At 38.4% G+C, this 23,634-nt stretch overlaps 1 protein-coding gene across 1 annotated transcript; it reads left to right on the top strand.

Moving 5' to 3' along the window:
• The first annotated feature begins 657 nt into the window (after nt 1-657).
• On the top strand, nt 658-23,634 carry LOC127971345 (phosphatidylinositol 3,4,5-trisphosphate 5-phosphatase 2B). The gene is made up of 27 exons (XM_052574256.1): nt 658-2,160; nt 4,340-4,403; nt 5,737-5,875; nt 7,561-7,699; nt 7,798-7,938; nt 8,061-8,148; nt 9,166-9,255; nt 9,375-9,497; nt 9,578-9,692; nt 9,785-9,885; nt 9,955-10,057; nt 10,156-10,352; nt 14,110-14,227; nt 14,398-14,494; nt 16,145-16,283; nt 16,510-16,609; nt 16,761-16,849; nt 17,030-17,111; nt 17,723-17,809; nt 18,651-18,758; nt 18,867-18,955; nt 19,064-19,151; nt 20,817-20,972; nt 21,240-21,321; nt 21,456-22,263; nt 22,382-22,497; nt 22,632-23,634. The coding sequence occupies exons 1-27, from the start codon at nt 2,024-2,026 to the stop codon at nt 22,723-22,725; spliced, it is 3,690 nt and encodes a 1,229-aa protein (XP_052430216.1). The 5' UTR covers nt 658-2,023; the 3' UTR covers nt 22,726-23,634.

The raw sequence follows: 23,634 nt of genomic DNA, 5'->3' as shown, positions 1-23,634 counted from the left end.
TAACCCAAAAATATTTATTTCTCCTTAGACCATCACAGATGTTGTTGAATTTGTTTCTTCATTTGGGATAGATTTGGGGAAATTTTGCATTACATCACTTGCTCATCATTGGATCCTTTTGCAGTGAATGGGTGCCATCAGAAAGAGAGTCCACACAACTCCAGTCCAACAGCTAACATCTTCTGAAGTGAAAACTGCATTTTAACCTTAAACCGTGGCTTCAGTGTATTATCCATGTTAACACTTCCTCCAGTGGAAAAAAAGACATTCCTGTTGTCCTCACATATTTGCTAACTGTGTTTGATCTGTATATATTTCACAGTAGGTTGCTAACAGCATTTCAAGTTGACTTCAAATGCAAAATGTAAATGCAAATCAGATCCAGGTATCAAAGCAACAGCAAGAGCAGAGCTGGAAAATTGTGCACGAACATTTCAGGTTTACATATTCAAGGGGATAAAAATAAATGTTATATACATTCTGTGATCGTTTGTCTTCACTGGTGGTGCTCTAAATGTTGGCACCTCTGTGGTCTATTGCCACAACACTGAACAGACAACACTACGCATAAAGGGTGCAGTAGAAACTTCTAGGGACTGACTTCCTTCATATCTACTTAATAGTGGAAAAACAATGACTTTTTATAGCCCACTCACAACAAACAGAGATTTGGGGGTGGAGTGCTTTATTTGTGTTTGGTGGTGAGGTTTGCAGACTGTTTTTTGCTGAGTAATGTGGGATGGTGTTAGTCAAGCAGCTGGAAACAGAAAGAGAGAAGAAAAGGAGGGCAGGAGGAGGAGAAAAAGGACAAAACAAGAGACGCAGAGAAAAGGGGATGATCGTATCCATATGGTGGAGCTTGTGTTCTTCACTTCCTGGACAGAGAGAGGGAGACGGAGAGAGAGGCTAGAGGAAGAGAGAGAGAGAGCTGGAAAACCAAAAAGGAGTGAGAGAAAAACAATTGGAAGTATAGAACAGTAACCCAGATCTTCTGAAGCTGTGAGCGGATGACTGGGAGAGAGCTGTAGATTCTGACTCAAAGCATGTGACTATAATTTAGTTACAGCTTGATTGTGAATGGGACAGGATAGGTTTTTCTGAAAATCCCTGGGAGGGATAGAGAGAAGAATGAGAGAGACTGGAAGTTCCCAGAAGCGCTGCACTCCGCTTCATGCATCACTGATGACGTGAGGTCACTTAGAGGAATTCAGGATAGTGTTTTCAGTTTTTCTGATCTCTTCCTCCTCTGCCATCTGGAGCTGTGAAGCACTTCCTTCCATTCTCCAGGGTTCCAAACATTCTGATTTTACATCTTCAAGATGTTAAGAACTAGATGACTTCCAGGTCTAGTTCTTACCTTAAGGCTTGTTGGTGAACCTCTGGCTGGAATTTACTGTCCTTTAGTAGAGTTTGCAGACATCAGCTGAAGTTCTCAGAGGGGTGTTGCCTTGCCCTTATAAGGCAAAAGCAACCGAGTGGAAAAGTATTTGAATTTGCGGTGTTACTGCTCCACTGCTTTTTCATATCTGCAAAGTCTGGAGCTGGTGCTTGTCTTCACTCTTGGTTCTTCTTCTTGAATATGTTTGCACAGAGGATGTTTGCTGCCAGACAATAGGAGTGTTTGTCAGTGGGTGGGCAGCATGCATATGGACACTCTGTCATCTACCTCAGTCTCACTCTCACAAGCGGAGTTGGCGCAAATCACAAGAGGAGTAGGTCGGTCCTGTATCTGCCCTCAAGCCAAATACGCATTCTGCCTTTAGAACACAAAAATGCTCACTGGAAGGCAAACACAACAGACAGTGTAAACAACAAAGCTTTTGGATATCGTAACACTCTCAGGATCTGATTCTGCATGCTCATGTTATGACAGAGAGGGGATGACGGTATGGACCTCTGGTTTTGGCATCACTGGAAATCAACAGTATCAATATGAGATCTTTCAGCTCACTTGTATCAACCACTCTGGTTTTTGGAAATTAGTCTGTAGAATACTCTGCTAAGAATCTCTTTTGAAAGCACCATGACAGCAGCAGCATGGTACCATCGGGACATCACCCGTGTTCGAGCCGAAGAGCTGCTGGCCCGTGCGGGGAGAGACGGCAGCTTCTTGGTGAGGGACAGCGAATCTGTGCCTGGAGCCTACGCCTTGTGTCTGCTGTGAGTAAAACACTTCAAGAATGGAATACACTACACAACTTCTGCACAGGATTGCAGATGAGTAATGAGTCAATGCTAACTGCCAAAAGACAGAACCAGTTTGCAGATTTTGGGTGGTTAGAATTAAAGTATTCATCCAAAATTAACATAGTGTCTAATAAGGTATTCAGACTATGCTTTCTATGCTAATATATATCTAGCCAGATCTGCAACACATATAGTCATGCATCTTCTAGCAACAAAGTGTATGTTTTGCATGAGTTTGTTCAGCACAACATGAAATTTGTGACCCTGGACCACAAAACCAGTCATAAGGGTAAAATGTTTGATTTATAATATATTTAATATTTATAATATGAAAGCTGAATTAATAAGCATTTCGTTGATGTATTGTTTGTTAGAATAGGGCAGTATTTGGTTGAGATACAACTATTTGAAATTTTTAATTGCTTTTAAAGTTGTCTGAATGAAGTTCTTAGTAATGCATATTACTAATCAAAAATTAAAATTATATATTCATATATTTAAGGTAGTAAATGTACAAAATATCTTTACTTAATATCATAATGATCTTTGGCATAAAATAATTTTTATTTTTTTTACCTTTACAATGTATTGTTGGCTGTTACTACAAATATACCTGTGCTACCCATGACTGTTTTTTTTTGGTCCAGGGTCACATTTGATAGTGTGTGATCGTCAGTCGTTTGTGTATGGTGGTTTAGGGTTAGGGTTAGGTTAGGTGTATGGTGCCTAGCTTTTTAAAAACAGTTCAGATTTTAAAAAGTCATATATTGTATTCCAGTCTTTTACACACACTTGATTGAGATGTGAGAAATTTATCTAGAATGAGTTTAGCACCACACCCAGCTGTCTATTCACACCACTTCCTGGTCACAAGGACCTTTTTAAGTAAATCACAATAGTTACCAGGTATTGCCAATAACATAAGTCAGTGAACTGTTACAGTCATTTTCTACAGTCTGTAACTGTGAAATGGATTTTACAGCCACGTGTCTGCCTTCACCATCAGGTTTCAACAGAACTTTGGCAAGATGGTCACCTTTCAGCTAGTTTAGTACTGTCTATCTCAATGCACATGAGCTCCAGGAGACAAGATCCGGTCCACATCAGTCCCTCTAGGCCCCAGCTTTATTCAGGACTTAGTTTTCCCTGTTTTCCTCCTGTCTCTGGCCCCTGTAGGAGGGAACAGGCTTCAGTGACCGCACTGCTTTCAATCCACTGCGGCCCACAGCCAGACACATTCCTGAAGGCTGATCCCTCCAGCTCCAACTGCTCTCCCTACTTTCTTACTCTCTCATTCATTCTCCTTTTCACTCGTTGTCTAGCTCTGGCTCATTCTTTCCCTTTGCCCTCTACCTCATCTCTTCTCTCTTCTCTCTGAGAAGACATTTCACATGCAAAACGTCTACTCACACAATCACACTTCCTCTCTGTGCTTTGTTCTCTTCATAGATTACCTAGAAACACTGAGCTTTCTAATTGTGTCTTCATTGGACCCAGTTAAATGCATGCAGGCTGTGTGGCCAAATGCAAATGAGCACAAATTCTGGTTTGTCTAACCTCCTACGGGCACAGAAATATGATCTTTTATGATATGACACATACTGATGGCCTCGGTGACCACATTAACAGGCTGTCTTTTATTTGACTGTGGCCTTGTACATGGTATAAATTAATTTTTACCCTACTTTCAGAATTGAATATGCTGCCCTGTGATGACCATGGAAACCATCAATGTCAGGCGTTCACATATCGTTTCATAAAACCACATAATGTTCCAATTATGTTGTTTGGCTAGCTATTTTCCACTAAACATCAGATGAGAAGTTTAGCAGAATGTCTGAGCTGATCTCTTCTGTACAAGCTGGGGAGAAGCGCAGAAATCATTATAAATATTGTACACAGAATGTGCAGTCTTATGAAGCCTTATGAGTTTAAAATAGACTGTAGTTTAAGTTGCTGTTCAGTGAAAATCTTGCTTGACAGTCTATGTTACCATTCACTTTCATTGTATGGTAAAAGGCAGCATGAACATCCATAGCAGAAAGACATTCGCTACATTTTGGTTGACGTGACAGAATGTTTTTTGGTGAACTTCTGCTTTAAAATGATTTATTTTACTGTATCTTCAACAGTGTGTCTGTCTTATCCATAGGTTCCAGCGACATGTTCATACATACCGAATCCTCCCTGATGCAGACGGGTTACTGGCTGTGCAGGTGAGCAGACAAAGGAGTTTGCTAATTATATGCAAGAAAGAAAATGCAGGTGAAAATTATGCCGTGTTAGACAGGATACCTTAAGCGATGGTATTACCTTTGAATGAATTTGCAATTTCACATGGAAATTACTTGACACTCATCTAGTTACTTTCACTTCTTCTTTTTCTTCAAAAAAGAAGCCGACTTGTTCTTGTCTGCTGTCTGAAGCATGCAGCTGCGTGGTTTCAAATTGACCTCGGTGGCACTTGCTGTCAATAAAATGTTTCACACAGATTCCTCCTGTACCCACGCTCCTGATCCAGTAGGGAATGACTGGAATGGGTTTGTCTGTCTGTGTGGAGATTAAGATATGTGTGACATAATTGTTTCTGTGTCAAAGATTCTGGCCACACAGCAGTACTAGATCCATTGTTGGTCTTTTTGCGAATTCTTTTCTATGCATGAGATGAGATACATTATGTTAGTGTGTTTCATGTAAAACACAGAATGAATAACATACATGCACAAAAAGAGTCATATTAAGTTGCTTTGTGTTGTGAAAAAGAGGCATTTTCTGTTTTCCTTTAATCGCTTTTCAAGAGCTGCGCTCTTGGAAGGAAAACATGCTGCTATTTGGAGATTTTAGGGGAAATAATGAAATGTTTCTGCCAAAACGGTTTCATCAACCATGCTTTGAAAATACAAGCTTCTAAAAAAAGGCATTCAAAGAGCGGGTTATTTTATTTGTCATGATGCCTGATGGTTTAAGTAGAGAGACAGAGTGTGTGTGTGTGTATGTGTGCACTTGTGCACAGTGGGTAGCTGGCTAGTGGCTGTTCGCGGTATGTAGAGTTTGGCAGATGCAAGAATGAGGACATCATAATGTAATTGTACCTTTGGTCTGTAAAGCGGAAAAACTGTAATGTTTTGGGAGTTACCCTATACCTAGACCAACTTCTTGTTGTGGCAAACCTAGTAATTCTGCTATTTCTGCCTTCCTTTTATAGTTTATGCAGGATATAGTGTCTCAAATTATTTTTTGTGTGTACAAGAATTCCAAATATTTCTTATTTAATAAAAATGATTATTGAGCTGATTATTATTCAATTATTGAGCTGAGCTGTGAAAAAAAAAAAGTTTAAAAACGAAAAAGTTCAAAATCTTTCGTCATCACACTTTTTCACACTTTGGATTGTATGATTTTTGTTGTTAATCTTCTAAAACACTGATGTTCCCTTTGCACTTTCCCTTAATCAGAATATAACTGTGATATTTTGTAAATACTTATGTTGTACTGATCTCTGAATCTGTTTGCCTGTATGAGTAATTGAGACATGTGTTTTTGTTTCAGGCCACACAGGGAGTGCAGGTGAATTGCTTCCGTACTCTTAGTGATTTAGTTGTGGGTTATCAACACCCACACAAAGGTCTGGTGGCCCCATTGCTTTACCCTGTTATGCGTGAATCAGAGCCCAACGATGAGAGCTCAGGTAAGATGGGATAATAAAAGCCTTAACCCACAAAAAAACAATCTCTCAATAAGTTGTTAGTAGTGCTTAAAGGGTTAGTTCACCCAAAAATTAAAATTAGGCTGCGTTTTACTCACCCCCGACCGAGGCATCCTAGATGTATATGACTTTCATCTTTCAGACAAGTCCAGTCGGAGTGATATTAAAAACTGTCTTTTATCTTTCAAGCTCTATCATTACGGTCAGCTGGAGTTGCATTGCTTCTGTCCAAAAGATTTTTAATAAAATGCGCCCATTCATAATCAAAAGTGTCTTACACGGCTCCGGGGGGTGAACAAAGGCATCAATCAATGCATTTTTGTAAGAAAAAAATCCACATTCAACAAGTAATATAATTAACTGATTCTAGCTGGCGCTCACTGTTGTAAATGAAGTAATTCAAGAAGAATGATTTGTGAGTTTAACTTTGCCCATGCGCCGCTCAGAAGTGACGAACACGGAAAAGCAGCAGAGAGACCAAAACAAAACAAAGGATTTGTAAAGAAGAATGTTGGAGGATTTCAGTATAAGAAGAGACTGATTTTAATTTGCTAAAGTAAGAAAACTTTGCTTCCTTTGCTTCAAGACTCACCGGCGCATGTACAACACTGATCTCATATATCATGCTCCCAGAGCTGCTTTTGTGTACAACTATTGGCACAAGCTAAATTAATGTGATTATTAGGTTTTGAATATGGATATTTTTCTCACAAAAACGCACAGGAGGCCTTTGTTCACCCCCCAGAGCCATGTGAGACACTTTTTTTTTAATGGATGGTTGCTTTTTATTTAAAATCTTTTGGACTGAAGCAGTGCAACACCGGCTGACTGCAATGATAGAGCTTGAAAGATCAAAGACAATTTTTAATACAACTGTCTGAAAAATGAAAGTCATATACACCTATGCCTCGAGGGTGAGTAAAATGCAGCCTATTTTCATTTTTGGGTGAATTAACCCTTTAAGTTTAGTGTTTGCAGCTCTGAGCTTTAAGCATTTAACCAACATTCACTCACTGGATGCTGTGAGCTGTGAAGAAGGGACATTTCGGTAGCTATGTAGATTACAATGATTCACTGTAGTTTATACAAAATTATAGTGTTTTGGTTGTTTTAGTATACATTTATTACAAATTGTGTGATCCTGGTTGTATTTGTGCAATATCGCTATTTGAATGATTTCAGAAAACAATGATTAATTAAATACAACAATAATAAAAAGTATGTTATTTATAACTATCTTTATTATACATATATTAGAGATTAAACATACCAATGTATTTCAACCCTAACATTGAGAAGGAGTCTATTGTGAAAACAAACATCTCCGAAAGATTCACTGTTTGAGTGAGTCTGATTCAAACTGCTAGTGAATCATTTTGACTGACTCATCAGAGAACCAGTTAAAAAGAATAATTTGTTTGTGAATTGGACATCATGGATTTGCCCACTTTTGTGACAGAAAACCATATGGACGGAGTACACAAAGTATTCCCAAACAGATTTAAACTTATTGTCGCTCATTTTTATTTTATTTGCGACTGTTTTAATAGCTAATCGGAGCACGCGTTATTAGCCTGTATTTTGTGTGAGGCTGCTAATGCACACTTCATCCCACAGGTATAACATTCAAATGTTTAAGTTCAAACGCAGGTGTCTTCTTGGTGCAGATGGTGATGATGAGAAGCCAGGTTCAACATTTGTCACCCATCCACCACGTGCAAAGTCCCCTACAGGCCATCCTCCACCCTCCAGTTCAGGAGCCCCTCATTTACTGCTGCAGAGGCTTCAGGAGCTCAGCACAAATAGGTACATTCATTCACACATGACATGACCTATGGATCAATATCAAACTATTGTCTGTGCCTGTATATAAAATGTTAACGTACCAATTTTAACCACTGCAGTGCAGGCTGTGAGATCATCATGTTACTGGATGAGTATCTGCATGGTAATGTCTGTAAGGACCTGGAGAATGTGAAAGGAGGCGCATCAGGACTGCAACACTTTCAGTGCATCCTCAGCCGTGCATGCGACAGTCTGCACAGGTGCTGCTTCTCAGACACCGCATGTCCCGTAACACATTGCTGCAATCATTTGAAATATGAATATCTGAATAATGACTGTTACATTTGCAAGAAAAAAGTTATTCATGATTTGTTTACAATAGTGAGATTGACCAGACGCTGTCCAGTTTGGAAACCTTAGCAAAAGTGTTTGATCATCCTAGTGTTCACCTCAACTTCTCCACAATGCAGGTACAACCCCCCTAAATGTTATTTTTACAAATACATAAGGCTTATACAGGCTGCTATTATCAAAAAGACATTATTAAAAAATTGGCTTCACATGCAACATTGACTGAAATATGAAGCATTTCACTCTGTGTGGCTCATATAGGGAACCACAGATTCAAAGATTTATAACATGTTCAAACAGGAATGGGATCTTTTTTGGTCTTTATTGCACAGACAGGCATAACTATTACTATTGCTCATACTTCTTATTAGGAATTTGAACAAAGCCCCAAGCCTAAACCCTAAGTTTATAAGTGCATAATGTGTGTATAATAGCTCAAATCATCATTGAAAAAAAGGTTTACTGTTGCTTTTCTAAGTGATCTGACTGACATAATTTCGCTGGTGATTAAACAGGTAGAAAAAAACCTTAGATCAGTGGTTCTCAACCATATTGATATTCAATATTCAAAGGCCCCACAATATAATGCAAGTTAATTCATATGGTATTTCTGCTGTAAATATGACAGATCTGCTTGTTTTCCAGCTTCTTTAATTAAGTGTGTTCATATAAAAATGAACCACAATTAATGCTGGGTTGTAAGGAAAAATAGTTCACTGTACATCTTGGTTGTATATTATAAAGCATTTCAATACAATGTTACTATTAATTGTATTATTACTATAATAATTATATATAAATTAAAAACAAATGCCATCCTGCAGCTCCCTTGGAAGTTTACTGAGGCCCCCTAGTGGGCTTAGGCCCCCAGTTGAGAACCCATGCCTGAAACCAGAATGTCATAAGATAAATTGTGCCAGGAAACAATCCCATAGCAACCACCCAAAATACCTTTGCAACACCCCAGATTGTCTTAGCAGCACCATGCATGACCCACAGCACTTCTGCATTGTGTAGGCGACTTCTGCATGCAGTGCAAAGGCAACGACCTGTAGAAGCAGGTTTTGTGCCTATAAGGCTCAGCTTCTCCTTCATCTTATATATTCCATTTGTCTCATAAACTTTATTTTTGTTAGAATACAGGGAAGAGCCCTGAAGAAAACATGGATAATCTACTTCACAAGCTCACTACACTCTGTAACCTGTTGTCATCGCTGGAGAAAAGGGTAGAGACACATGACAGTAACAGCATGCAAACACGCACAAACCACATGCACGTCATCCTTTTTGCACTGCTGTTTTTATAAAAATGATGATGATAACAATATAATGTTTTTTTTTTCAGGTTCTCAAAGCTTTACAAGAAGCTGTTACCAATCACAACTTATCTTTGCAAACATCCACTCCTCCTGAGTCTGTCACAGCCTTCAAAAAACAGGCCAGACCTAATACTGTCCACAGCTTTCAGGTAGCACATTCGTTTTTTTTGCTCGCTGGTAATATGCAAGTTTTTGCATTTTATTTATGTGCATGTGTTTGGATGTCCAGGTCAAGGTGGTCAGGTATGGCAGGCAAACAGTGTCGGTAGACATAGATGCAGGAGTGCTGCTGTTTGACAAGAAGACTGGCTCATTCGGTCTGGAGACTGTCACACACGACAGAAGTGAGTTTATCTTGCCTTAAAACCTTAGATACTTCAGTCTCCATTATTATCATACAAGGCTTGTAAATGGAATCTTTTACTTTATGTTTTAGTCGTGCAGTTGGTGAAGATTCAGAAAGGCCTTGCCAAGCTGAAAATGGTCATAGACAGTCATCACAATCCGCCGAGAGAACTTGTGTTTGAAAGCATGAAGGTGAGTAGAAAGACTTGAATTGGCTTACCTTAAATGGTCTAAATCTAAGTACTGATGCGTCTCCCACAGAAGCGAGAAGCTTTCTGTCGGCTGCTGCAGCTTATGAAGACTGCTCACTGCCAGCAGTCTGAGCTGGATGTCATCTCTGTGTTTGTGGGAACATGGAACATGGGTAAGGATGTGCAGTGTATCATTAAAAGTAAAACATAGTATGGCCTCAACAGTTGCAGCAAAATATTTCATTGTTGTTGTTTTTTATATTGCCTGCAGGGGGCACTCCACCACCCGGTTCACTTCAGTCCTGGGTTACTTGCTGTGGTCTGGGTCTCACCCCAGACGAGTCCATCGCCTCCCTGCCTCATGATATCTATGCAGTGGGTACTCAGGACAACCCACAGGGCGAGAGAGAATGGGCTGAACACATCAGAGCCACGCTTCGGAGTGCAACCAACATTGACTTCAAACAGGTCTGACTTCATGAAATCATTCTTCTTCGTATGTAATCACATAGCAGTATGAATCATTTGATTGTATAGCATTAAAGGGTTAGTTCACCAAAAAATGAAAATCTTGTCATTAATTACTCACCCTCATGTCCTCCCAACAGGGGCGTGTCTAGGGGGAGGCTGGGGGAGGCAGTGCCTCCCCTAGGATAAGCCCTGCCTCCCCAAGAAACGGACTGTCCCTCTGATGATAAATAAACATTTAAAAGTTGATTGTTTTGTGCATATTTTTCCATCAGTAGCAGATGAGTCTGACCCAAAAATCCAGTTTGGCGCTGTTTGACAGTGCGCGCGCGCTTCAGGCTTACGGGCTCAGAAAAAGTGCATCATGTGAGAATAGAACGCCAATGAAATGTTTACCTGGCAGAGCCTTAGAGCAGTGGCGTGTCCACAAGGGTGGCACAAATGAGCTTTGCCACTCCAGTTGCCACCCCAAAACAGCGTATGGGATCGAAGTGCATTGTGAGCGGAACATCGTGATTTTGACTGAAACAGGGTTTTTTGAAAGTCAGAGAATTCTGCGACTTGCGACTACGACTTTGAGGTCTAACGCTAAAGTGCCCTCGCGGTCCCGTCTGCCCCATGTCCTCAATTTCTGCCGAGGGTAGTATATTAATATTTTTGGTTGTGGTCTTGTGGACGATAAAAATGTCTCCACGATCTGCTTTTGAAGAAATATTGTTGCATTGTGCCGCAGCGCACATTCTATCAGCTGCAGTTCTGGCGCCACGGAACTATTATAATACATTAACATAAGTGATAACTCAGCGGTAGAGTTTCTCAAACAGGATACTGCACTTATTCACGTTTTTTTTTTTTTTTTTTTTTTTTTTGCATCTGTTTTAAATCCTTACTGCTTATTTAAAAGTTTCATTCGTGTGCTTTTCTGACGTTCGGTTCTTCTAAGCACAATCAAAGTGCGGCACGAAAACGAAAAAGCCCTTCAAACTGTGCCTGATTTCTAAGTTATGTTCTGTGCTAATACTGTCGAAACACACAAGGTTTATGTATAGACTAAGTTGGATATGTCTAAAATGAAAGTAAACAACTGAAAGAGGATGGATGTATGTATGCATGCAGGTCTTAAAGGGACAATAGGCTACATGCTGCCGTGTGAATTAAAGGGATAGTTCACCCTAAAATGTAATTTCTGTCATTGTTTATACACTCACATGTTGTCCAAAACCTATTAACTTCTTTCTTGTGCTGAACACAAAAGAAGATATTTTGTAGAATCTGTGTAACCAAACGGTTTCTGGTTCACATTGACTTTGATAGTAGTAAAACATACTCTGGAAGTCACTGTGAACCAGCAACTGTTTGGTTTTCTTCAAAATAATGCTTATTTTTAGCAGAAGAAAGAAACGCATTCAGGTTTTTTTCTTCACTTTTAAAATTTTTGGGTGAATTATTCCTTTAATGTTAATAAAACACCAAACCCACAGAGAAAAATCACTCAATACTCTTGACTGAAAAAAATTTTTTTTATACAGTTGCTTTAATAGGAATCAGTGTATATAGTGTTTTATTTTTATATTTGTTCATAATTTTTTTTTAATGCTCCTGCTAAATACATCTCTTGTACCTGAAAATAAAACACTTTATTTGTATTATATCTGTATTTTTAATGTGTATCTTTGTTCTAATTTTTTAATAACAAAGATAAAATAATTACAAAGATTTTTATCTTCACCCATGCACTTTGGCCTAAATATCCGCCATACTTTTTCATATTTTGTTACCTTAAAATGCTTTATAATAGGGAAATTAGATTGGCTGTGATGCTCAAACAGCTTGCAAAATAGAAAAACCAACATGACAAAGAATCAGGATAAAATCATGATTTCTAAAAAAACAAAAACAAAATAAAAACAGACTTATTAGATTTTTATTATATCCCCCACCCCCTGAGGGAGAACAAACCCATACAGACTCCACACCCCTGTAAAATAATAATAACATTTGCCTATGTCATGCACCACTAATAATAAATAAAATTAAATAAGCAAATAAAATAAAAATAAAACCATATTTAAAAACAGTTATGTTGCCTCTGCTAATGAGATCATAAATTAAATTCTTATAGTTTCACAAAAATATATTTTATTTCAACTCTCTAAGTCTCCTTACCCCCTGTTGCCTAATATGTTCCCTTTTATCTAGGCCTACATGTTTACATTTATTCATTTAGCAGACACTTTTATCCAAAGCCACTTACAACCAGAGAATACCATTCAAATACTGTTCTCATACTGTTCAAATGAGCATATGCATTTTTTTTTTTTACCTGGGGCCGCATTCACAAAGAAACTTAGAGGCTAACTGGCGAATTTATGGTAGCACCTACGTCTGGAACAGCTTAGAAGAAACAAATTAATTTACCTCTTGTCTATACAAACCTGACTTCAGATTCATTTTAAAAAGGCCTACTCGTGTAGCAAGTCTTCTCACAAGCAAACACCTGTCACTCATCATCAGGCAATCACTGTGATCTGTTCTATATTAATCTGTGAATAATAATAATAATATCATCATAATATTATTAATGTTGACCGGGTTTAACTAACTTTTATGTGACAGCCCTATAGTCTAATAGGGGCCCTGTACCTATCTCTGGGTTCCTGGCTTAGAAAAAGATATGCACTAAAACAGATTGTGTGTAGTAGGCTATAGATTATTTTGCGCCGATTTTTTCAGTTGTTTATGTTGCCCCCCCAAAAAAGCCAAATGCCCCCCCAAACATGACATCCTGGTAACCCCTCTGCCTCCCAAACCTGTAAGTCCTCCTCTCTTCTTCGGAACACAAATTATGATATTTTTGATGCATTCTGACAGCTCTCTGACCCTCCCATAGACAGCAAGGATCCTTACACAATCAAGGCTCACTTTTGCATCAAGTCAAAGTGACGGGAATACTGTTTGTGTGCAAAAAAGAATGACTTTCTTTTTTCAAAGTGAAGTCGTGGCCTAATGGTTAGAGGGTTGGGCTCCCAATCGGAGGGTTGTGGGTTCTAGTCTCGGGCCGGACGGAATTGTGGGTGGGGGGAGTGGAGTGCATGAACAGCTCTCTCTCCACCTTCAATACCACGACTTAGGTGTCCTTGAGCAAGGCATCGAACCCCAAACTGCTCCCCGGGCGCCGCAGCATAAATGGCTGCCCACTGCTCTGGGTGTGTGCTCACAGTGTGTGTGTGTGTGTGTGTGTGTGTGTTCACTGCTCTGTGTGTGTGCATTTCGGATGGGTTAAATGCAGAGCACAAATTCTGAGTATGGGTCACCATGCTTGGCTGAATGTCACTTCACTTTCACTTTATTTTACAATTTCACCCTATAACGCCATTTTGAATGTGGAGGAGACAAATTGTTGAACAAAGTCGTTCTTTTTGTTTTCTTTGCGCACAATATTTCCGTAGCTTCGTAAAATTACAGTTGAACCACTGATGTCACATTGTTTTTTTGTTTTTTTAACCATCTCTTCCTTGCTACGTTTCTGAGCCTTGATTGTGTAAAGATCCTTGCTGTCTCTGGGAAAGTCAGAGAGCTCTTGGAATGCATCAAAGATATTTTAATTTGTGTTCTGAAGAAGAGAGGAGGACTTACAGGTTTGGAACGACATGAGGGTGAGTAATTAGTGACAAGATTTTCATTTTTTGGTGAACTATGCCTTTAACGTTTGTTAAACTGGTAAGAGTAGAGTGTGTTTTTTGTGTTTCTCCTGTAGGTGGCAGTACAGTCCCTTTGGAATATCAGACTGGCTGTGTTTGTGAAACCAGAGCATGAAGGACGCATCAGTCAAGTAAACACTGCTAGTGTAAAAACTGGCCTGGGGAACACACTCGGTACAAGTCTGTCTTGCTCAAACAAACAAATAAACACACTCCCTAACTCTCCTTTTCTGCTGTCTTCTCATATCCTTCATGTCAGTGTCTTCTAGCCAAGCAAAACAAATTAATAAATTAATCATATTGATATATTTTTTAATGTACATTTTTTTTCTCGGTTGTTACAGGAAATAAAGGAGCAGTAGGAGTTTCTGTTCTCTTTAATGGCACTTCAATGGGCTTTGTGAACTGTCATCTGACTTCTGGTAGTGAAAAAGCACTCAGGTATTCACACATATCTTTAAAATAGAGCAGTGATTTCAAACTATTTTAAATGGTTACAGAGAAAAACTGGTCATCATACAGGTGGCTAATCAACGCATGACAAAAGAGAACATGAACGCATGACAACATATCAAAATATAAGATTATCAACTATGAGTGTTAACACAATCAGTTTATTCTGAATGAGTTTATTCTGAGTGGATGACTCAGTTGATTATTTTAATGTGTATTAATTATTTATTAAGATCAAATATTTTTTTTAACAGCTAGTAACTCGCAGACCACTGTTTGAGAACCACTGCATTTGTTACTCTACTTAAAGTCCCCATGAATAGTTTTTGGATTTCAGTATGAGTTCTATCTATAATTTTACATTTAGAAGATATAAGCATTCAAAACTTTCAGTCTCTCACTTCTGCTAATATGGATCACCAATTTTGATGATCAATTTTGATGATCAGCACACAGTGCACGATACAGACAGTATGAATATGCTTTTCATTTAGGCAAATTAAGTCTGGTTTGGTGTTGTGTTATGCACACGGTGTGCTCCAGAGACATGATAGCATGGATCCATATGCACATATCGGTGGAGACGTTAGGAGGAGAAACTGTTTTGACTAACTCGATATTAGAACCAGCACTGATGAGTAGAAGAGATAACACCGGTGCCATTTACCAATATATTTTCAAACTACACATACTCAGCATGATTATGATCACCACTGTTTTACTTTAGTAACAGTTAGACTGCAGTATTGGCTAATAGACTGTGGCTGCTATACGCAGTCAAATGTGGCTTTACCGAGCTTAACAGCTTTGGCCTGAGACTTCATTGGAAATTATGTCAAATAAACACAGGATGAGTTTGGCCAAATACACATACTTGTGGTCTTTGCACTTGACCACTTGACTACTACTTAAATGACGCATTTCCTGTATTTGGCCCAAGTGTTAAAGTGGGCGTAAAGACAAGTGCATGTACAATTTTCCATTATCCGATGGACACACTTATAGTGTTTTCAAAATGCAAGTGTTTACATTGCTTTATTTAGATTTTCAGTACTTTGCATTTAAAAATACACTTCTAAATTTCCGTTTAGTAACCTCTATAACAGGTGACAGAATTTAGTAATCATGGTGCTTCTAATTAAATGATAAAGCAGTTGCTAATGATGTTCAAAAGAACAAACTAATCTATGGTTCACTACCAAATGATATGTAATATTTAATGTGAAACATCTAGATGACATTGTGTAATTATCTGTGGTACACAATCGTTCAAAAATTTGGATAAAAGTTGAATAATTCTATTCAACAAATACACATTGAATTGATTATAAGTGACAGTCTTGCACTGATATCAAATATTTATGTTTCAAATAAACACTGTTCTTTTGAATTTTCAATTCATCAAAGATTAAAATATAAAGCAGCACAATTGTTTTCATCAGTGATAATAAGGAATGTTTTCTTGACAATCAAATCAGCATATTAGAATGATCATGTGACTCTGAAAACGTTTGCCGTGATAAATTACATTTTAAAATATATTAAAATAGAAAAACAAGTACTGATTTTGCTGTATTTGTGAGAAAGTAATTGCAGATTTCAAAAACATTTTACACACCCCGAATTTTGTTGTCTTAGGAGGAACCACAACTTCCAAGACATCCTCAGACTCCTGTCTCTTGGAGAAAAGCAGCTCGGCACTTTTGACATTAGCCTTCGCTTCAATCATCTCTTTTGGTGTGGAGACCTCAACTACCGCCTGGACCTGGATGCACTGGTCACATAACTTAAATCCACTTTATTTCTCTCTAGATATTAGTCACTCTTGCTTTACTTATTTCCTGTTCACTGCTTTTTATTTAACTGTGATCCATAGCCATTCAAACATTTCTCCAAGGAGACCCCATTAAGTGCATTGAGTTGTTTTGTGAATCCTTGTCCTCACTTGCTTGCATCATATATTGAAGATCATCTGTCCCTGACCGATGTCTCTCTTTTTGCAGGACATATTGAAGCACGTTTCAAAGCGAGAATTTGAGGAGCTAATGTGCGCAGACCAACTGACTAGAGAGCGGCACAGAAGAAAGGCCTTTTTTAACTTTAGTAAGAGCCACGGCTGCTGATCTCCTCCCGCGGACACCACAGACACATGAAATCAAATTTTTGTGTAATCAGTGATTGCACAAAAGATTTTGGACATTAAAAGACACTTTAATATTTCGTTTTTGATTTTGTTCTTGCTCTCTCTGTTTAGAGGAGGAGAAGATTTTGTTTCCACCCACCTATCGGTATGAACGTGGTTCTCGAGACTGTTATCTATGGCAGAAATACAAGTCCAGTGGGGTAAAACTTTTTGTTGTTAATGACATCATATTATCCTGTTTACACATTTAGTGACCTGTGAATCAAAATGAGTGATATTACTGGAGTCATTAGGTGTGACAGCATAGAATATTATAGTTACACATCTCATCCTTGTTTTATATTATTTTGTTTTATTAAAACTATTCAAACTTTCCTCAGGTGCAAGTCAACGGGCCCTCATGGTGTGATAGAGTTCTGTGGAAGTCCTACCCTGAGTCTCACATAATCTGTACCTCATATGGTGTGTTACTCCTATTTCTTTCGATTCTTATTCATATTAGTGTAGAAGCTTTCTAAAAAAAAAAAGTTATGTGAAGTGTAGTCTATGTAACCACCATGATCTGACAAAACTTTGTTGGTTTGCACTTTAGCTCGAGGGAAGTAACTAAAACACTGAACTGCTATTTTTGTAGCTTTTTGGAACGAGATGTGTGTAGCTACCCTGCACTACAAAGGTTTACTTTGGGTATGATTGTAGGTCTGTGGTCCACCATCAAAGTCATATCCTGTCCGTCTGCTTCTCAAACATGTCAATTCAGCCTCCTCAGCAAAGGCCTCCAACAAATATTAAGCTAGCAAGCACTGACCAGACGCTTATTATTTCATAACTACATCACATTAGTATGTTTAGTAACTATCTAAATTGCAGTATTTTCAATGGAATGGGAATTTGATGTTTGATTAATTAGGTTATTTATTAATGGGATGTTACTAATGTTTATGTGATGGTGATGGTTTTATGTTTTTAGACTCGTAAAATAAAAAAAACTTTTACAGCTTTAATGACAGATTTTCTTACCATGCACCCCAAATAGGCACATATTAAACTAATATTTTTACTTATCATATCAGGATGCACAGATGACATCTTCACCAGTGATCACTCTCCTGTTTTTGCAACTTTCGAAGTGGGTGTGATATCACAGTCTTCTAGAACAGGTATGGGGTCCTTTCCAGCTGAAGTCTTTGACTCTGGAGTTTTTGACCTTTGGGTCATTGCATAACTCAGAGAGTTATATTAGAGGTTGCTGAACGTGCATTTTTAATTAAGGAACCACCATTTCCCCTTGCTACTGAACACATTTTTTTTATGAGGCTGGTACATTTTAACAGCACCAGCATGATTAAGCCTAAAACAGTTTAACTTTTAGATAATTCTTAAAGGGTTAGTGCACCCATAAATTAAAATGTATAAATTAGTCATCATTTACTCAGTCTAATGTTGTTCCAAACTCATTGTTCATCTTAGAAACTCTTAAATCAAAATTTTTAAATCAAATCTGATACTCAGAACAAACCACATTGTTTGTTGCGCAAGTTTAAAATGTGACAGTACATGAGGACAAACCTCACTGGTTCTCATGTCAACCAAACACATTTGAGCTTCCATTTACTGAGTTTGATGTGATTTATGTATGTGCTTTGATCAATGTTTATGTGAATAAATCATACATTTAATTTTCAATGCAGTTGTACCTTTTCAGAAGCCTTTGAAATGTTTTGATACAAACTGATTTCTTTGCAATCTTTTTGAACCTAACAGAAACATTTAAGATTTCATTGGAAATTTCTTAATTTGTGTTTCAAAGATGAACAAATGTCTTAAGGGATTTGAATAACATTAAGGTGACAGAATATCTATTTTTGGGTGAACTAACTCCCACAGATACAATCAGCTGTCATAATTCAACAAGTATTTTTTAAATTGAGTATTTGTTTAGCGCTTCTCTTAGTGTCATAACTATCTGACTGTCCTCTTTGTCCATCTCTACGGATGTAGAATTGGGTTCAGAGAGAGCCAGCATTGAGCTGGAAGCGATTGAGGTCATAGTGAAAACTGCTAGCAAGGCCAAGTTCTTCATTGAGTTCCACTCACGCTGTCTAGAAGGTATCTTTTGTGCAATAATCAATGTTTCTTTTTACCAATCTGTTTCCTTTTGAAATGTCAAGAGGTCGTATGATAAATGTGAAAGTTCTTTCTTCTCCTTCTGTGTAGAGCCTCGTCGTTCTGCTGAGAATGACTCTCAGTTCTGTGAGGTACCAGGGTTTCTCAAACTTGGCTGGTCTTCAAAACAGTTCCCCAAGGTTGATACTATTTGGCTTAATGTGGTCATTTGGAGATATATTCAGTTTAATATGGATTTGACACTCTTGGTTGGTACACCAAGTGAAATTATCTTTTTTCTTTTTCAGCTCCACCCAGTGTTCTCGGATTTAGAGCATCTCCGGGATCAGCACTTGCTGTTGTCTGTGAAGTCTTGTGATGGCTTTGAGTCATATGGTACAATATCAAGCTCATCATGTCTTTTTGAATGAAGTTTCATTAATGGTTTCTTAGAAACCATTACATCATAAGCTGGAATATACACATCCTCTTAATTTCTTGTGAACTAAAGGCACTGTTGAAACATGTTCATATCGAGCTTGTTTACATCTGGTCACTTCATGCATATTTTCTGAGAGGATATCTATTTGATTTGTTCAAACGGTTCCATTTACATTTGGCCACATAAATGCAAAACGGATATAAATCCGATCTTCTGTTCCCATGCTCTATGCAAATTTAATGGAGTTCATGTCAACGAAAGCAACAGATATTCACAGCGTTTTACTGATCATCAGCTAATTTCAGAATCAAAGACCGCAATGTTAGTCTTACTACTTTTAATGAAGATGACTGTGTGTTGAGTGTCTGTGACTCACTCTCAGTTTTATTTGTGGCAGTTTGCACGTCGAGTTGCTGAAGGTACTCTGTTAATCCTCCCCCTCGTATCTGGCTATGTCATATAATACGGTGGCCGAGAGAACTCAACACTCTGCAACTTAAGAAAACACATGCAAATTGAAAAAACACCAGCAAATGAAGAAAACATCTTCATCAGTTTGACAGCACAAGTGTTGCAAATCATCACAACACATGCATATAATGAAACGCACTGTAAATCCTCACAACACATGCATATAACAAAATGCGCTGCAAATTCTTAACAACACATGCAAATTAAGAAACCCTGCAAATCCTCACAACACGTGCATATAACGAAACGCGCTGCAAATCTTCACAGCACATGCATATAACGAAACGTGCTGCAAATCCTCACAACACATTAAGAAACTATTAATGACGCATTGCAAATTTATTATCATTAAACTTGAAATTATATTTAGCGGAGGATATTAAAGTTAGCCATCTTAAGTAACGTTTTACATTTAATGATGTAATTATTCAGCTTATTTAATCTAATAATATCCAAAAGATAAATGAATCATGCAATCAGGGTGTTTAAAAAAAAACAAAAAAACCCTAATCTTACACTGACCAGTAGTCACTGCATAATAAGCAAATCCCAGCCAGGTCCGACACTTTTTGGGGTCTCCTTGAAACATTTCCATTGTGCTATTTGCAGCACGTTTGTTAATTTGCATGTGTTGTGAGGATTTGCAGCGTTTCCTTTATTTGCATGTGTTGTGAAGGATTTGTAGCGCGTTTCGTTATATGCATGTGTTGTGAGATTTTGCAGCGTGTTTCGGTATATGCATGTGCTGTGAAGATTTGCAACACTTGTGTTTTCAAACTGATGAAGATGTTTTTTTTTTTTATTTGCTGGTGTTTTTCAATTTGCATGTGTTTTCTTAAATTGCAGTGCGTTGAGCTCCCTCGGCCACCCTACATGTAGCCTATAACGTTAATTATTTCAACATTTTGGCAAGAGTAAAATTTACATATGTGGTTTCAACAACCAGATGCATTGAAACTTGTCCAGTTTCATCTGGAATGCATCCCAGACCACCTCCTGAAGTCGGCTGAGCCATCAGATTTAAATCCATCTCGAAAGCGTTTTGGAGGTTATTTACACCTCGTCTTTCCATGAAACGCATGAAGTTACCCAGTGTATACAGGGGAGGCCCATAGATTGTATATGTAATGGGAGTTCTGACATTTCAGGCGAGTGCTGTGTGGCTCTTCGCTCAGTAACAGGGAAATCATCGGATCTATTTGAGACATGCTTAACTCACAGAGGAGAAGAGATGGGTTCTATTCGAGGACGAATTGAGGTTTATGTACCACCAGACCGCCGTAGGATCCGGGAAAGGGTTTATGGTGGGTTATCCACATGATCTCACTCAATCATTTCCTCAAATATACACTGTTTTAGTTTCTCCTCTGCTTTGGCTCTATTTTCACTTTCCTATCTACCATGGCTTCCTCTTTTGCTGCTATGCTGCCTGATCTTGTCCAGATGCATTCTGAGACCTTCACTGAAATATGACCTTTAACATATTGTTCACTGACCACCCAGTGGCTTTGTCACAGATGCCTACAATATTTAAACATTTAGACATGAGACATATCTTCTGCACATTGCAGAGTGGCTCTGCATGGAGAAAGATGAGAAGGAAATGATGAAGGATCATTTGTCTCGCCAGTCTTCCTGTGCATTCTCAAACCAGTGAGTAAAAGATAGACCTAGGTTACTTTATCTATGGTACATAATTTTTATTCACATGCTTGTTCAGATGTTCCTTTTCTGATACCTTTTTCCATTGAACATAACTTTTATAACACTCCATGTTCCATCTGCAGAGCACCATCATCCTCATATATGGCAGCACCTAACAGCTACACCAATCCTGCGTACTTCATCTTTGAGGGGGTGCCTGTGTTGCGAAGAGTTGAAGAGATTCCCTCATCCGGCCATGAATCCCAAGTGGTATATGCCAAAGATGCTGTGATACAGCTCCCTAGAGTGACTGGAGGTCACAGCCATGGCAAAAGGTCTGCTCGGAGGTCAGACTTCACAGAGATTGAGATTCCTGGATCTTTAGCACCCTATAAATCATCTTGTGAGAATCAAAGCGAACTGGCGTCAACTGCCTCGTCTTATCAGCTTTTCCCAGGTCCAGACATTCCTAATACATCCCCAAACCAAAGACACACCACCTCCTCGTATACATCTTTACTGTTACAGTCCCATAAGAACAATAAAACACAGGATTCAGTAGTATCAGTTAAAAAAGTCACAAACTCCTACATGAACAGTTCTGTTTTTTCCCGGGACATACAGGCGCCACTCAAAGAAAAAGTCAGAAAGGACCATCAAAGGCTACAGCAAGATCTGCCCCCGTCAATGAGAAATGGACCAAAGCTGTACCCATATATATCCACAAGGGCTTCTGTTCATGAATCCTCAGTACCCTGGATAGTAGAGCAGCCATCTACAGCTTCAGGAGACAACTCGCTTACAGCCCTCCAAATTGCTAAATCACTAAGTGAGGTGGATTTTCAGACAGTAGACAGAAAGTACCAGTTTAATCAAATGCCGTCTCAGCAAAGGCATCGTGGATATAACTATGGTTTAGATAGTGAGAGAAATTACAGCTGGGAGAAAGAGGTAAGTTGAGTGGTTTTCTGATATGGATTATGTTGTTTAGTGCAAGGTGTAAATATAGATTTTAGGATTAGCTTTGGGGTTAAGCTTTGTTGAATAGAAAAGCAACGTGTGTCCGCAGGTGTCAGTCTTACATGGAGCTCCAGAAACAGTGCGGGAGCTGCTCAACACTCTGGGTTTGCAGCGCTACACGCTGGACCTCAGCCGTAATGGCTGGGATGATCTCGATTACTTCAGGTAAGGCTGATGTGATGTAGACTTCTTCATTTGCTTCTGTTCTCAGAGCCATTTGCTTCAGTTAATGATTCAGAAGCAGCAACAGTGCTTCATGAACATATATATATGTCAATCTGTGTGCTTTTCTCATGCAGTGGTATTACAGAGGAGGAGCTGTGTGCAGCAGGTGTGTCTAACCCATCTCATCGACGAAGAATTTTGGAGAACCTTCCCAAGATCTGGGACTGAACTGAAAAGACTTATCAGGTGTCTTATCGGGAGACCATAAATGACAAGTTCAGTATTTGTATTATTATTATTTTTTTTACTCTTCTTTGTAATTTTCAAGTTTAAATTCCATTAATAATAAAGTTCATCACACAATGTGTTCATTCTGTCCCTGTGGTCCTGAACATACAGAGTGGAATAAACTACTTACAGTCCAACACTTGCTTCTAACAATCCAAACAAATCATATCTATCACTAAAACACACTCTTTAATTGTTTACTTTAGCATTGAGCATATTGATACTCATGCTTAGTTAATGTGTATATAATAGCATGACAAGTCAACCTTGTCTTATCTGAGCATTAGCTGTGAAATGTTCTGCTTTAGTACCTTGTCACAGCTTGCCTATATCCATGTTTTTAGCCTAGTGTATTTATTCCTAGGAAACCCTTTGCTATAATTACCCTTTTAAAAGTGCATAAACCAATTGTTTGCTAACAGAGTCATCTGCTCATTTTAAGAGGAATGCATATTTTACTATTTACCCCAGGGATTTAATTGCAGCGATGCTGTACTCCCCTTTACTTAAAAGATAAGCTCATGGATTTTTAATGCTTTATTTAACAAACACAATGATTTCCAGTGTGGTCTTACATCGCTTGGCCGACTGTAAATATAACCTGCAAAAATGGAATAAGTACTGTTCACATTTTTCCTGAACATTGTAGGTGTATATTAATGTTCCACAGGGATTTTATACACATTGTAAAGTGTTGGTCTATTTGTTTTTATTCATATAAAGCTATAAAACCAACTGGGTATGCTTAATTTATGATGTTACCTTGACGTTAACTGAATTATCCTCCACTGCCCTAAAAGCCTTTATTCTTGCAATTGTATAATGATAAATTATGTAATATTCACTTTA

Source organism: Carassius gibelio, chromosome B14 (genome assembly GCF_023724105.1).
Source record: "Carassius gibelio isolate Cgi1373 ecotype wild population from Czech Republic chromosome B14, carGib1.2-hapl.c, whole genome shotgun sequence".
In the NCBI taxonomy this organism is placed as follows: domain Eukaryota; kingdom Metazoa; phylum Chordata; class Actinopteri; order Cypriniformes; family Cyprinidae; genus Carassius; species Carassius gibelio.
This window is presented reverse-complemented; position numbering and strand designations above follow the sequence as displayed.

Coding starts and splice junctions, on each gene's coding strand:
- LOC127971345 (XM_052574256.1), top strand. CDS start 2,024: ATGACAGCAGCAGCATGGTACCATCGGGACATCACCCGTGTTCGAGCC. Junction 2,161..4,339: donor GCCTACGCCTTGTGTCTGCT/GTGAGTAAAACA, acceptor TCTTATCCATAG/GTTCCAGCGACATGTTCATA. Junction 9,693..9,784: donor GACTGTCACACACGACAGAA/GTGAGTTTATCT, acceptor TTTATGTTTTAG/TCGTGCAGTTGGTGAAGATT.